At 54.5% G+C, this 15,618-nt stretch overlaps 3 protein-coding genes across 3 annotated transcripts; all 3 read right to left on the minus strand.

The window, feature by feature from the left end:
- Positions 1–554: 554 nt before the first annotated feature.
- UCRPA7_6162 (putative ring finger domain-containing protein) lies at positions 555–2,740 on the minus strand (the record flags this gene model as incomplete). The annotated part of the gene is made up of 5 exons (XM_007918702.1): positions 555–595; positions 654–954; positions 1,468–2,112; positions 2,173–2,251; positions 2,727–2,740. The coding sequence occupies 5 exons, from the start codon at positions 2,738–2,740 to the stop codon at positions 555–557; spliced, it is 1,080 nt and encodes a 359-aa protein (XP_007916893.1).
- Positions 2,741–5,484: 2,744 nt separating this feature from the next.
- UCRPA7_6163 (putative glycoside hydrolase family 45 protein) lies at positions 5,485–6,400 on the minus strand (the record flags this gene model as incomplete). Its single annotated transcript, XM_007918703.1, has 2 exons — positions 5,485–5,880; positions 6,032–6,400. The coding sequence occupies 2 exons, from the start codon at positions 6,398–6,400 to the stop codon at positions 5,485–5,487; spliced, it is 765 nt and encodes a 254-aa protein (XP_007916894.1).
- A 1,244-nt stretch (positions 6,401–7,644) lies between these two features.
- Positions 7,645–10,731, minus strand: UCRPA7_6164 (putative nima-interacting protein; the record flags this gene model as incomplete). The annotated part of the gene is made up of 5 exons (XM_007918704.1): positions 7,645–9,051; positions 9,133–9,677; positions 9,740–9,919; positions 9,976–10,533; positions 10,608–10,731. The coding sequence occupies 5 exons, from the start codon at positions 10,729–10,731 to the stop codon at positions 7,645–7,647; spliced, it is 2,814 nt and encodes a 937-aa protein (XP_007916895.1).
- Between the last annotated feature and the right edge of the window lie 4,887 nt (positions 10,732–15,618).

A 15,618-nucleotide genomic window follows, 5' to 3' on the forward strand; every position in this document is an offset into this window, starting at 1 on the left:
CACGAAACATTCAAGGCATGAGTGGAACTCGTGTGGACAATTGGAGATGTATGAATATATTCTCTCATCATTGCAGATGGGGATTCTAGCATTCATCAGGACCACAAACATCCCATGCATCGACCCTCTCGATGCCATCTTAAGCCATACCGCTATTGCAGTGAACATATCTAGATAGACCCAGCCGTTGTGACCGACCGAACAACACCCCTGATCTCACTCCGACTTTTGATAAGGGTATATCCCAGCTCTTAACTTCACCTATAGACACCCACATCCGTTGCCTGCCCATACTCCCAAATGATAACATTAGAAAAAGAAAGCTTTGTCGAGGTACTACGACCCATTGCTTGGAGTATATCGAGCTCGAACCCAGTTGCTCGAACCCAATTGTCGTCAGATCGCCAGCCCAAGTGCTAATGCATTCGATGGTCATCATAAGCCGTTACCGAGAGAACGCCGGCCAATGCTGCTGTATATACAAGTAAAATGCAACGATAAGCAGGTTGATCATGATATCAACCACAGAAAACAATGTAAACCATGCGCCTTTGTCATCGGAAGCCGGGGAAAACAGAAATTGCGATTCTCTTCCCTGAAGAATTATTGTTAGCATCTAGACCAATTATATGCTGAGTTTGGCTAACACTTACACCTTGGCCGTCCATTCGAGCTGCTCCGCCCATCGTCCGACTCCCCTCCTCCGGCAAGAGCACGCATTCGTAGGCGCGTCTCATCCGTCACACTAAGGGGACGCGACTGTCGGGACCGGAGTTCCCGCTCTTGCGCGGCGATGGGCAGACTGCGCGTGCTGGGTCGGAATATCTTCTTTTTTACAGTGGTGCTCCAAGTGTGTATCCGACCATGAGTACTCTCGCCATCGGAGTCTTCTACGACGATACGGTCGCGGAGTTTCCGCATGGCTCGCTCACGGCGCACCATGCCGTTTGTGATCTTTGGACAATATCCAGATGGTAACATGGATGTCTTGCAAATTGGACAGAGTGAGCTGATTTCACTCAGAAACTCGTCTATACAGTCTGGATGGAAAATATGGCCACAGGGTAATTCGCGGATAATGGTGACCCTGTTTTCATAATCCTCTAGACAAATGGGACAAGTCGGTTGATAATCTGTAGCGGTTGTATTTGTCGTTATGGCTGAAATGGCGGCCGGGCTTGGGAGACCCTTTTCAGAGACCATGACAGATGATACCGGGATCGCAGGGGTCATAACTTCGTCCCTGGGATCGCGACTGCCTCTCCTGGTTTTTGTTCGGCGCGGCGAGCGAGGTGATGTAGGTGACGGTGGTGCGGTAGCCGGATCCGGCTCGTAATGGTAGGTAAACAGGGGAAATTTTTGTATTTGATTCATCGGGACAGTCATCCTTCGAATTCCCATAGCTTCAAGGTTGACTTCACCGGAGACAACTCGACGCTGAAGAGATATTCGCCGACGTCGTTGCACGTAGTGCATGAGCATTGACGTCCCGGCGACAACGAAGATGAGGACGCCAATGACCGCAAGGATGAAGATCCACATAGTCGGCAGCCCGTCTGGAGTAGAGACTCTGATTTCGGTCCATATTCGCACATAATCCATGGGATCAGGGTCATACAGAGCGGTGATATTGCTTCCAAACGGGACCTGGCTCACGTTGCCAGAGTATTCGTGCAGTTGTTGCATCATCTCAGCACCGACTACTCCCGACACGGCGTATATTGGATAGCGGTTTGTCACCTTCCAGCTGCCTCCATCGCCAAGATCCCACTCCTCGGAGTTGGCGCCTGGGGGCTTGTCGGTGTTGTTATCGGGATGGTATAAGATAAAACCGCGCAGGGGATCGACGCGGGCGGAAGCAAGGTAGGACTGGGTGCAATTGGGATTTATCCAAGGAGCGATGGCGATGAGATTGTAGTTTGTCGGCGGGAGGTCGGCTCGCCGAGTGACTTTGGAGGGAATGTACGCCTTGGAAAGGGCGTTGCACGGGTCGTTTGTCTCGAGGTCCGGGACGTAGAGAAGGCCTTGGATGATGCCGTTGTCGGTCTGAGCATACTTGTGACTTAGTATGGTCATATTCTCGGTGATGTGAGCAGAATATGCTATCTGGCCCTGCCAAGACTGTCAGTATTGGGCTTGGTGCCGCAGAGAGGGACCTGCATTGTCACGTACCGACAGAGCGGTGATGTTCTTGATGATGGTGGACGGGATGGTGCTGGCACCTCCCCAGAGGGGATTGCTGAACAGAAGGCTTGAGGCTCGTTAGCAGGCATTCACATTCACAGTAAGCATCATCGAGTCTTGGCCAAATTCCCCATGCCGAAGGGAATGCCCAGCGCGGGCCGGCGGCCATGGCATCGGTAGATTGCACTTGGCCATCGTGAGGGGCGACGCGATAGAGCCATGTCGCCCAGCACCCGACGCAGCCGGCGACTGCAAGACTCCACACATGGCGACACCGGCGACACAAGCACAGGTCCACGCGTCTGATTGAGGCCAGCCAGAGATGCCATCAAAAGGAAGTACAAATGAATTGGACTGGAACGTACACGACATTGCGAATCTCGTCCACAGAGGCTGTAAGACGTCAGTTCTTGGCAAATTCTTGGCGAGCCATGGCGACCGCAACGCCGGGAGCGAAGCGGGCGGTCAGGACAATGGGAAGAGGGACAAGACGGGACGATCAACTCAAACACCAAATCTTAAATAAATAGACTCACTCTTACTCATGGTCAACCATATTTCTGGGTTTCATCACAACCCGAGACTCGAGGCCGGGAACCATCAGTCGAGGTTGTGGATGGGCGAGTAGAATTGACTGATTGAAGTGCAGCGTGTGGAGGGGCACCAGTAGGCAGGTAGGTACAGTATGTAAGTAAAAGGGAAGAGAATGAGCGGCCAAGCAAGCCAAGCCAAGCCAAGTGAAGAGCTGCACTGGCACTGAGTGGATGCAGAATTACGGTATACCTGAGGTAGTAGCACTCTGAGGGAGCCCGGTAAGTTGAGATCAGTATGCAGGGAGCCAGCCAGCGACAGGCAAGCAAGCGAACAGGGCAGGAGCGACGGACACACAAGCTTCCAGAGTTGGCTTGGGAAAGAGAGTCTTGGAGAAAGCCAAGAAATCTTGGCGCGGGGGATGGGGACTCTCTGCTACTTTTAGGCTCGGCCAACCGCCCGGCAGCCTGCGGGAAAGAACGAGTCTCAACGGAAAACGGGGAAAGAACGACCAAGACGAACTGAACAGACCGGGCACGGCCACACTCAACTGTCCATAGAGCGTCAGGACCTTGCGCTGCACTGCACTAGGTACACATCATTCTAGTACCAGTACACCACCATCGACACTTGAGAATCCACAATTTGACTAAGGCAAGCACATAATCTAAGACTACCACCCAGCAGCGGATCCGTTTCAATGGATCTCTACATCCACCATCACCACCACCAGATTACCCGAGTTTTCGGCGGCGTGGCTAGCAACAGCAAATACTGCTTGAGGCAGCAGCAGCAGCTTTGCTGGAGGACACCGCCTGTCTGACTGAAGATGAGCAACCCAAAGTGAGGATGAAAATCCAGACCAGGCAATACCCAGGGAGGGACTGAACCGAGATGGGGGAGACACTGTAGACTGTCCCTGTCCTGGCTTAGATCGGTAGCGGCATCACAAGACCAGCCCGGGTCCAGCGAATCGAAGCACATGCTGTCGTATTATTTATGCATGCTGCCTCGTCTACTGTACCCTGATGTTGGCTAATGCAGAGCCAAACTCTCTTTGCTCCTCCTTCTCGCTCTTCCTACCGCGTACAGCCCACTCCTTAGTGCGAGTGTGCCACCCAGGGGTAAGGTATTTCCCTTATGTGCAGTACCGGTATACTACATGCTGACCAGTAAAGGGAGAGAAATGCCACGGGAACCAAAATGTCACGTAGTCATCACGATCGAGGACTACCTACCTGGGTAGATATTAGCGGTCAAGAAAGCTTCTTTTTTCCCACGAGGTCCCACTCCCTCAACGGCCGGCCAGCCAGCCAGCTAAGACAGGATCCGAGCAGGATAGTGTCGATCTCCTGCCAAGCAAGGCGTTCCGGCAGCCACCCTCGCATCCGAAAAGCTTCTTTTGCTGAAGGGTCTTTGCCCAGACACTTGGCTGACATCAGATCCGGTTGCACGAACGCACAGAAGATCTCGAAATGCCGGCAGCAGACCTTTTGGATATGTTTACCTGGGTGATGGAAACACTCTATTAACCAGCCAGACGGATCTCCCAAGAATGTCAACGATGTCGCGCAATGTCTTTCCTCGCAGCCTCGAATCCTGGGCCATTTACAAGGAAAAAGACGCGACTCTTCACAAAATCCGGGCTAGTGCATGCAGCCCAGCGGCAGAGTCAGAATCTGCTCTCATACGAAGGATCTTTCGTGACTCTGAGCAGATACCCATACGACAATCTAGAGTCAAGCACCAAGATCAAATTTGTCACCTCGATAGGACCCCTGCTACATATACTATTGATCAGTCCGGCGAATGCTAACCACAGAGCTGCCCCCGCTTCTGCTCTGTGCCACCGGCATTTCGATGCACTAAATCAGTCAGATCAGATAAAGACGAAATATCTCAGCGCTCGCGTGACCCATATAACCATCATACTGAAATGTTGTGCGTAAAGTCCTGAAGGCGAGCGTTCAGCGTTCCAATGTAAAGACGAATGCGCATTGGTGCGGATTTCGAAGGCGTTGGGAAAACACGTCATGAGGTGCCTTATGTGCCTGACATGGTGCCTGGTGTGCCGGCCGAAACGACGCCCGTCTGACATGCAAGTCGATCGCGCGTCTCGAGGCGCAGAGCCTTGTGTAAAGTAGGGTAAGGTGACATAATGCGCTGCAACTCTAAACACCACTCACAGATCCGCCCAAAAAGTGAAGTATGTTTGGGTTGTTTCAATTCAGAAATTTTATCTTGTCGTCTGAGGCTTGACACCATATGTTTGATTCTGGCTGAACGGCCGGGAATAAAATATTGTCTTGCGACATGTTCACAATACCGCGATCGGTTGCTTGATGTGACCACACTACGCTGCGTAGAGCTTGCTACTTTTCTTACGAGGCAGCATTCAGTAATTATTCCCCATGGGGTGAAGTATCAGCTGTCGAGGGTAATCACTCAAAAGTTCAAGTGTTAAGGAGGGATCTAGGACTATCAAACCGTTCACATATAAAGCTAGCTTTCTCCTTCTTACACAATCTCTGTGATATCTACCACATAAGCAAGTTGAACAGCAGTATCAAGAGAATATCCAGAAAGATGGATACTCGGCTTTTCAGATGACGAAACGATGCCATTTACGATCATGCAATATGTACAACTGAATGCTATATACAGATTTCCGATGGATCAAATATCTGCCTTCCAGCACCAACTCATCGGCTCCTTGACCAACTTCGTTTCTCATATCCTCTCCTCCCAATCTCTTTTCATCTAAACTTCCTAACCCGACGGCGTCCAAGTCGGCGTGCTGCTCTCCCCCGTCGGCGTCTCATTGATCACGTCATTGTTGCGCACGCATCCGCTCTTGGCCGTGATGGCGGCCGGGCACGCGACCTGGCGGAAGGTGACGCCCGGGTTGTCGGCGCCGCCGAACCAGTCGAAGCGCCAGTAGCAGCCGGCCTTGAGCGCGGCCGGGAAGCTGTCGCAGTCGGACCGGGAGTGGATGCCCCCGTAGCGGTCGCCCCAGCCGTTGCTCGGCGCGCCGTACTGCGACGTGCACGCGTTGAAGATGCCCACGCCGCCGCCCGGGATCGCCAGGTCGAAGTGGTTGTTGCCCAGGTCGCCGCCCGTGTTGGTCGCCTGCACGATCAGCTTCTTGCCGCTGACGGGACCGCTCTATTTGCACATTATTGTTAGCGCCGACCGAACATCACAAGATGAAGCCATCCCTGTTCAAGACTCCCAAAAGCCCTTCCGGGAGCCACTGGCTCCTAACCCCTGAACAACCTCCCGCTCTCCCTTCCTCGCAAAAATAGCCCCTACTCACCGTGAAAGTAAGCTCATAGCAAGCACAGCACCAGCTATTCTCATTGCTCCCCGCAATGTTGACCGCCGCCCAGCCGTAGCTGACCGTCTCGTTGACGGCCCACGGGCTCTGGTTCGAGCACATGAAGGCGCCGCCGCCGTTGTCGCAGCCGCTCTTGGTGCTGCCGCCGTCGTTGAGCGGCTGGTCCGACTTGGAGCACGTCTGCAGCGGGCCCTTGGACATGCTGCCCTTGCCCGGCCACGCGCACGACGGCTTGCAGCAGTCCCAGTAGCGCGTCGTCTGCCCGCTGCCCGAGGGACCCTGCGCCGAGGCCACCGCGGCGAGGTAGGCGGGGACAAGGGCCGCGAGCGCGGTGAGCGAGATCTGCATCGTTGGAGGAGGGAGAGAGTGCTTGGCCGAGTGAGGTGTTGTTGAATATAACCGGGAATTCAAGGATGGAGAGAGATAGGAGAATTAAACAAGGGAATGGGTGTGGTATATATTCTGGAAGACCGCTCGGCTTCCAGATATACCAATGATCTTATATAGCTCTTGGAGTATATACGAAAGACTGGAGATCAACAGAGAAGTAACGCTTGTTACCAGGCAATCCAGTCAACCCATCCACGATCATCGGCACGGGATAGTTTGAACGCAGCTCGCCCATAGAGCTACTCTCCTCGTTTCCAGGACCTCGTCTCCTCTATGGGCCAATATCGTGCGGCCCCTCACGGACGCATTGAAAGCTCATGGCAATCCCGAGCCGTCATCATCAGCATCATCACGGTATGGGGCCTCGAGCCAGTCGAGCATGCCCAGGACTGCCCAGACAGCGAGGGCGAGGGCGGCAATATATCCAAATGAATTGCTCCCCACAGATCACCAGGAGCAGCCCAGCTCCCCAGCGAGCGTCGCGGGCCGACTGACGTGCCTCGCGCACTTAGGGCGCCGGAAAGGGAAGTGCGCGGAGCTCGCCCTCAACAGCCGTCGGCAGGATCGACCCGGCCGCCAGTGGCCTAGGGCACTGAAGAGGCCCTAGGCTCGTCTGGAGATTGGCGATGTCCCGTGGCAGGATGGGGTCTGAGACTTGCTGGGGGCCCTTGGGGCGCCGTTTTCTGGGTGCCGCGTGCTTGGCGATGTGGAGGGTGGGCGCTATGAGCCGTGCTCGCCGTGGTGGGCTTTTAGCCATGGGATATGGGAGGGTTCCCCGCATGGTTCTCGACTGCGGAGTCGCATATCGCTAGGTACCTTACGCTGCTGACTTGCTGCTGTTCCTGCAATTGATACTCTGTATGACAACGGGATAAGTAGATCATGGCGGTCGTGCCTCGCACGATGCTATTGCGGGGTCGGGGACGAAGTAAAGGTAAAGAGCTGTGGTTTTCCTGTGTAGGGCCGGCTGTCGCTCTTGAGACCTGGGTCAACTTGTATATGTAAAACAGTAGACTTCTTGGTATTTTCTCTATTTAGACGAGTACAACGGCAACTATCCCTAGCAACCCCTATTTTTGTACCAGCCTGTGTAGCAACATTCCCCGAGACCGATCGTGTACAACCTCAAACACCTCATCATACCTCATCATCAAACTCATTGATCATTGACCTCGATCCCCGCGAGCGAGCTGCTCCTCTATCTAAGAGAACCAGCCGCCACCTCCGCGGCCCTCGTCATTGTCTCGGCGGCGTCCTCCACCACCACCAAAAGCATTCTCGGCGGCCTCCTGAACGAGATTGCCAACAAAATCGCCGCCGTCGCCTCCGCCAAAACCGCCACCCTCGTTGTCATCGCGGCGACCTCCATGACGACCTCCTCCGAAGCCTTCATCTTCACGACGGCCACCGCCCCAGCCACTCTGTTCTTCTTCACGACGGCCGCCACCAAAGCCGCCGCCGAAGCCACCCTCGTCACGGCGCTCTCCCCAGCCGCTCTGTTCTTCTTCACGACGGCCATCACGGTGACCGCCGAACCCGCCGCCTCCACCTCCGAAGGACTCTTCCTCACGTCGTCCTCCATGGTGGCCTCCGCCAAATCCACCACCGTAAGATTCCTCCTCACGGCGACCACCTCCATAGGACTCTTCCTGTCGACGACCACCTCCGTAGGACTCTTCTTGGCGACGGCCACCTCCATAGCTGTTGGTCTCTTCCTCGCGGCGGTACTCGTTTCCTCCACCGCCCTCCCAGCGCTTCTCGACGCGCTCCTCGTAGCCGCCGCCATGGGCAGGTCGAGTCTCGTGACGCTCCTCGTAGCCGAAGCCGCCTGACTGGTGTCCGCGGCGATCCTCGTCCTGTTCATAACGTTTGTAGTCTGTCGTCTGTCGGCCATCATCGTAGTCAGTCTTGGTGTACTCGGCCTGGCCATATCGACTGCCCGAGGTATCCTGGCCGTGGCCGTATTGCGTGGTGGTCTGGCTGTAGCCACCATCATCCTGTCTCTGCGGACGGCTCTGGAAGGTCTCGGTTTCGTCTTTCTTAAAGGCGTCGCCGAGGAGGGAGGCAACCCCTCCGAGGAAACCGCCGCTCTTTTGCTCTTCCTGAGGCTTCTTGTATGAGGGCAGACTGACGGAGCCACCGGTCTGTTCAGACACGATGCTGGAAATGCCGCCTGTGACACCTTCCATGATAGCACCCGCTGCAGCACCGGCGATCTTGTCTTCCAAGGTGTTCTCGCCGCCGCCGAACTGCTTGTGCATATGAAGCTTGCCGCTGCAACCATGTCCGTGGCCAGTGTCGTAGACACCCTCCTTGTGGTTCTCGCCACGTTGCACGCCATTTCGAGAGAGCTTGCGGCGGTAATCGCTCTTCTGATCTTCGCCCATATTCTGCCACCACTCCTCAACGGATCGGAACATCATCTGGCGGCCCTCACGAGCGCCATCGTCACCCATGTCGCGTTGAGCTGGGTGGTGCAAAACACCATAGATGATGCGGTTCAGAATCCGGTCAACGTCTGCGTTGCTGTCATCCCATGCCTGCATCAATTGAGGAACAACCCAACCAACGACCTTGCTGGCAGTCTGACCGGCGATCTCGTTCAAGATCTGTGACGATTGTTAGAATAATTGATTTCATCATACGCGTGTTCGGCTCGTAAGGAGCTTATGGAAATGGCTGATACTTACGTTAGAGAAGTGATCCTTTGAAAGCATCGAGTGAGTAGGGTCAGTGGATCGATCATCATCGAATACAATGTGCTGCTCATTCTTGCTGCTCTCAATGATCTCATCGGAACCGGTGCGGAGCTCGTTCTTGACCTGGTTGATGACGGGCACAATGAATGGAGCAATGATGGAGAAGACGAAGACAGAAAGCTGCTCCTCGAGCTGCTCAACGATCTTGGGGAGGATTGGGATCTTATCGATGGCCTCTGAGATGCTCTGGATGATGTCATCGTGAAACTCGATGGCTGGCATGACCTGCTCGAAGATGGATTTCACGTATTGCGTGTACTCCTCCGGCTCGCGTGGAGAGACCTTCATCTGCTGCATTTGGGCGGTGCTGGCATTGTGCTGGATATTATCCATCTTCTGCTTCTTGTCATCACCACCAAAGAGGCCGTCGGGAATCTTATCGAGGAGATCTCTGAGAATGCTGGTGTCCTTGTTCTGGCTCTCCTCGAGCGTGCCCTCGAGCTCCTGGATTTCGTTCTGAGTCAACTTGTCGGAGACTAGCCGTTGGTTAGCATTTGATGCGTCAAGAGAAGCGTATGACCATGCAGTGTGTACTTACCCTCGCCAGTGACAGAGTGCAGGAAGTCGACACCACCAAATGTTCCGGTGACCAGAGGATAGACCTCATGACGAGCGCCACGGATCTGCAAAGCAGTGCGAGAGCCGACATGTGGGAAGACATCGCGCTCGCCAAGCTCAATGAGGGCCAATTCAGTGTAGTTGCTGTGTGCCAAGAAGTCTGCTTTAAGATTAGCAAGCTACAAATCAAGATCAAATCGAAGGTATATTCCTGACCTTCCAAGCAGTGGAGACCAGTGCCCAACAGTCGAAGAGCCTCGTACAGATCTGACTTGTTACGGTTTCTCTGGTAGTTGCGAGCTAGCTCGATACACTTGCTGAAGAGTCTTCGGACATGAAGAGCGCTCGTCATGATATTAGCACGCTCGTTGGCAATGTAGTTCTTCATGCCAGTCTCCTGATCAATGGCCAGCTCAACACGCTCGTCGACGGGCCCTCTCAGGCGGCGGTCGTACTGGCGGGCGTCCACGTTGTCCGCATAATTCTTGGGGTTGTCGATGTGGTCCTCCGGGCGGTAGCAGCCGAGCCGGTCCGCAGTGACCTCAAACTCGCGGGAACCGTAGCCGAAGCTGAGGAAGCCGAGCACGCAAAGCAGCAGGCGGATGGCCTCTGCCGAGACGGACTTGACGGTACCGACGTCGATGGCCTGGCTGTAGTCTCGCAGCCAGTTGCCAAAGTAGACACGGGAGACCATCATCTTGTCGAACTTCTTGCCGCCAACGGCGCGGGCCATCAGGATCTTGAGCAGGGTATCTTCAATGTCGCCATGACGCCCTGTATTTTACCCAATTCGTTAGCTGACGCTCTCAATTGACAATCTCGATTGATATTTTGGGTAGAAAACTCACAGTTCTGGCCTTCGACCTTGGAGATACCAGCAATGTTACCAGCTCCAAAGGCGTGGGCAGGCTTGACCAGCAGGAAGAGCAGGGCGATCCCCAACAGCAGGGGAGCTGGTTTAAAGAAGGACATGTTGGTTACTTGCACTATGACGCCTTGAACAATGTCAATTTCCAGACTGTGAGATGATCTTGGGGCGTGATAGGAGCTGCCAAGACCTCTCTTCGGGAGTTGTGCGGGGCGAGAGCTTACCTGCAGGGCAAGATTTCGTTCCAGAACGAAGGTGATGTCAGTGGGTTTTCAGTATGCCCGAAGGCTGTCGTGCAGTTTTAGCTCTGGTATGTTTCAGAGTTTAAGAGGTCAGCTTCGTCAACGAAGACAGGCAGGATGTGATCAGAGGCGAAGTTGTAGGAGGAAGAAGAATGGAGAGGAGACGAAGCGTCGGTGAGAGGAGGGAAAACAGGGAAAGAAAAGGAGGCAGGAAAACGAATGACGGCGGCCTGAGCTGAAGCAGAGACCAAGCCTGAACCTGCACTGTACACTGACTGTACGCACGCACGCACGCACAACAGCACAACAGCAGCCGGAAAGCCCAGCGATCAAGCAGCGCAATGGATCACATCAGAAACATGCCAAGACTCTATTCAGAGGAATCAGAGCTCAAGCCGAGCTGCTGGTTAAGCTAAGCTAGGAAATGAGGGGTGGCAAGCTGGCAAGGAGGGGCTCTGGAGGGGCAGCAAAGACGACAGGGGCTCGAAGGGGTATCGTCAGCCAAGAGAATCAGCGATTGCGTTTCAGCGGCCCACACCCGCGCGTCACGCCGTCTATCAGTAGGTAGGTAGGTAAATAACACTACGCAGTAGTAGTAGTAGTAATAGCACCGCACCGCACCGTCCCCGCCCGCTCCGCACAGCAAGCAAGCATCCCTACTTCTAAGAGCTATCTGAGCTCCTTGTCCGGCTCTATCTGTGTGTGTTTGAAGACCCTTGCCCAGGCTCTCAGGGTAGCCTCGCGGCATGAAGATCAGGTCAGCGCTGATCACTGTCCCTTTCTGCATCATCTTCATGCCAGACATTCTGCGTTGTAGCTTTCTCTTAGCAACCGAAGCTGCCACTTATCGCGACTATTGACCGTCTCGATGACTTGACTCTATTCAGTATGGCGTTGCGGATCCAGCACTATCATATCTTGTGAGATCAGGGCTGTTCGTTTGGGTGTGCTTCTTCAACGCGTCGTGATACGGCAGCCTCGTTCATCCAGGCGATAGCCTGCGTAGATATGAGCATGGAGCCCCCCGAAGGGAAATTCTCTCCAACTCAGCTATAATGCGCTTGGTTCCCCCTTGATATAGCTTGCCAGAAGCCACCTAAGTGATCATGGCAGTCGGAATCCCGGGTAGCTAAAGGTTCTGACAGCTCCCGATGCCTCGAAAATATCCTCCGACTGGAGGAGCCCGCCCAGGCAGGCATCTAGGGTTCGCCAGTACGCCGCAACCCCGCACGAAAGTGCCGTGCCGTCATCTCATTCCCATGCTAGTGTTCACCCATCCATCCCATATTGAGCTCGTCAACGGTCTCTTCAGCGCATATCCGATCCCAGGTACTGTTCCTACGCACCATACCATGTAGCACGCCCCGAGAGTCCCGCCGTTGCGTTATAGATCCCGTAGATAACACCTTCCCTCACGATGCAAGTTTCTAGAGAGCATGCCAGGGGCTAATGCCACGTACCAATCGCGGTAGACGGAGCCTGAGACGCGTTTTCAGCACAGCTTTGTCGATAGAGAACAGCCAGGTAGCCGGCAGTTTGGGTCTTCGACCACAGCCAGGCTGAGGCAGCGTTTGATGTCCTCTAGACCGATGGGGTCGCTGAGTGAAACGCTGCTATCTCGGGCAGTTGGCACTCGAGGAGTGAGTCAAGACGCGCCAAACGGCCGTGTCCAATTCACGGCTAAGCTACTCTCTTACTGGCAAGTGGCTCAGAAAGAGGTACCTACCTACCTATCTGTAAGGTGGTGAAGGTCCTGCTACGATTCTAGACAGATCTTATCTTCAGCACTCGGTAATTTGCCCTATTTTTTCACGCACGCTTCAAGCCTGCACTCGAGGGGCTTGATCAAGAGGTAGCCTTACGAGGAAGGGACCTTTGCTTCACATGCATGATGATGGCGTGCCGGGCGAGGGCCCACACCCTCTTTCGGGGGGATATGCTAGAAGGCTCGGCCCTGAGCTCGGCCATGTGCTCGGCGGCTAGCTGAATGGAAGCCTGAGCCTTGACGGGCTCATAGGTCCATCCCAGAGTCTCTTTTCCACTCGAGGCTCTTCTCACCTAAGGCGTTGACGAGTTGATACAAGAGTATCTTCCTAAACAGCCGCCAGAAGTCAAGCTGCATAACGCGTTTTCGACCAAAACCACACTGGGCTGACGTCTTCCAGCCTTGGAACTGTCAGCTCAGAGGCTACTCTAGGTGATGGTCGTGAGAAATAAGAGTTAGAGAAGAGTAGGACACGTCAAATGGTCCATGTATCTACCCAGAGCTTTACCAAAGGGAAGTAGGTAGGTCCGGTGACCTTAAGAAGAAGCAAATGCTTTCTAGGCGGCACTCCTTGGTTGAGGCACACTTATATAAATGGAGAAAAGAGAAACTGAAGTGTAAATATGCTATGCTCGTTAAGAGCGGCAGTGCCAGCGAGGAAGGATAAGGAGGAGTGATAAGTCGACAATCTGGGAGGCGGGGTGTCCAGAGGTCCAGAGGGCTGAGGGTTGCCGTTAGACTTCAATGGAGCCTGAGCAGTTGGGAATAAATTCATTTTCTTGAGTGATGACAGTGTTGGAGAGCTGCTGAGCTGCTAAGACTTCAAAGCCGAGTGAGCTGAAGACAAGCTTACGGTGGCGGTGGAGCTACTGGGCAGTCCTACGAGACGAGAACATTGAGGGCAAAGACACGACGACGAGTGACCATCAGTAGCAAGAGAAGGCCTGGAAGAGGTGCTGTACTGCGTATGTACGACCAACTGGTAATTGAAGACCGATAGCGGCCTTGCTGTGTGACCCTGAAAGTCACATTGGAGTGATTCTACCTGACACTGGGACAGGGACGGGGCACCGATGCCCAGCTGCTCGGGCGGGCGTCTTTGCTGGGGTTGGAGGTTAAATCATGGCCTAACCACTGCGAGAGAAAATCAATCAGTAAACCTTCGTCGGGGGGTGCTTGGGGTCTCGGACGAGCAGAAGCTGAGGGGGGGGGGCTCTCTCTCTCTCTCTCTGAACTCGCCGCTTTTAGCGAGACTGGCTGGCTGTGTGGGCGATTTGATGACCCCCTGTAATTTAGGATGTGGTGCAAAAGCGTTTGCAGCCCCTAGAGCGCCTGTGATTGGCAGTGGGCAGTTGGCGCCAGCAGGACACAACGTTAGCGCAGATTGCGGATGAGCAAAGTGTTACATACTCGCCGCCCCGGGGATCACTGGCCCAGCCTGGAGCCTGCACAGCTTGTGTGTCAGCGACCGACCCGATGTCCCGAGGTCGCCAAAAAAAAAAAGCCTCAATTGGGCTGTTGGAGCGGTATGGTTCTAGCGGACGACTTACACGAGCCGTCGCTACACGGCCGTCAACTCGGCATATGGACGCGTTTTGAGGCCGCATTCGAAAGAAAATGAGTCTTCAGTAAGAGAAATGATATACTTGCAGCCAGGAGGAGAGCAACTTTGGTCGAGAAGAAGGAAACAAAAAATCGGTCTATTAGGAAGGTACGACTGGACGACAGAGTGCAGGGCGAGGAGTTACGGGCAAGAGCAGACTGCTGTTGCTGCTCCTTCCTCGAGCTGCTCAGAGCGGGCGGTAATCTGGGTGGCTGGGACCACCAAACAGTGATAAGGTGCCTACCTACCTGGGCAGACTGAGGGCCTACTTCCACTGGGAGAGGGAGAGAGAGAGAGAGGTAGGAGCGATGGGTGGCAGCTGGGAATGATTGTGGTGCTGCCTCAGCTAAGAAGCCGAAGCCGGAAAGAACCTACCTATACCTTACCGAGTGACCTACCTACCATATCTAGGTACGCACTGAAGGTTGATGGGTGCCCTGGGCGGCCACGGACTGGGAGGACAGGCAATTGAGGGCACCTCACAGGCTCAGCCTACCATGAGTCGGCAGTGCGTCGCAGCGACCGATGGCGGATGTAGTAGAAGAGAGAGAAGAGGGGAGAGGGGAGGCTGGGGGGTGGCCAGGACCTTCCAGCAGCAGGCGGGCGGACCAAAATGTGTAGGGCGCACGTCGCTGTTTTAGTGTTACTGATTTAATTGCTGCTCTTGCTCTTGCTGCTGCTGCTGCTCATCGTTAGGTGGAGCCCCAGTCTGCTTTACGGGTACAGCGCAGTTACTTACATGCCCCTCTGCACCAGCAGATACGGCGCGTCGAGTGCTCATATTATTCTCCGGCCTAAATCTGCTTTCAATTGCTGTTGAGGTGCCAAATAAGTATGTTGGTGGTTTAGGGAGGAGGGATTAGTAGATAGAGTGGTAAATGGTCTTCAATACCTGAGTTGGAGAGCGTTGCCGACAGCGTTGGCAGCTGATGAGCGAGTCGTGGTCTGGGCCGTGAATAGCAGCCTGGTGAGGTACCCAGGTGCGTACCTACCTAATTTTGTGGTGGTGGTGGTGGTGGTGGTTGTGCGCTGGTCTGATCGGTGCTTGGTGCTTGGTGCTTGGTGCGCGCCCAGCATTTTGGGGGAGCAGAAAAAAAAGAGAGCAGCAGGGCGGGTGCAGTCACAGTCACTGTCGGCGGTAGGAGGGGAGGGGGGCCACCTGGGCAGAGAGAAGGGTGCCGCAAATCAGTCGCCCCAAGTGCCCCCAACACAAATACTGGCCACCCCCCGCTCGCCCGCGTTCCCTTCCCTCTTCTCTTTCTACTCTCCACCATCTTTCAGGCCAAATCCCTCCATTTCCTGCCCATCGCGCACTCACATCAAGTGCCCTAAACCGCCTGAACCAGATCGCCAACTTCCAGCTCCCGCACTCACCATCACA

Source organism: Phaeoacremonium minimum (assembly GCF_000392275.1).
Source record: "Phaeoacremonium minimum UCRPA7 unplaced genomic scaffold PA7_03_scaffold_454, whole genome shotgun sequence".
Lineage (NCBI taxonomy): Eukaryota > Fungi > Ascomycota > Sordariomycetes > Togniniales > Togniniaceae > Phaeoacremonium > Phaeoacremonium minimum.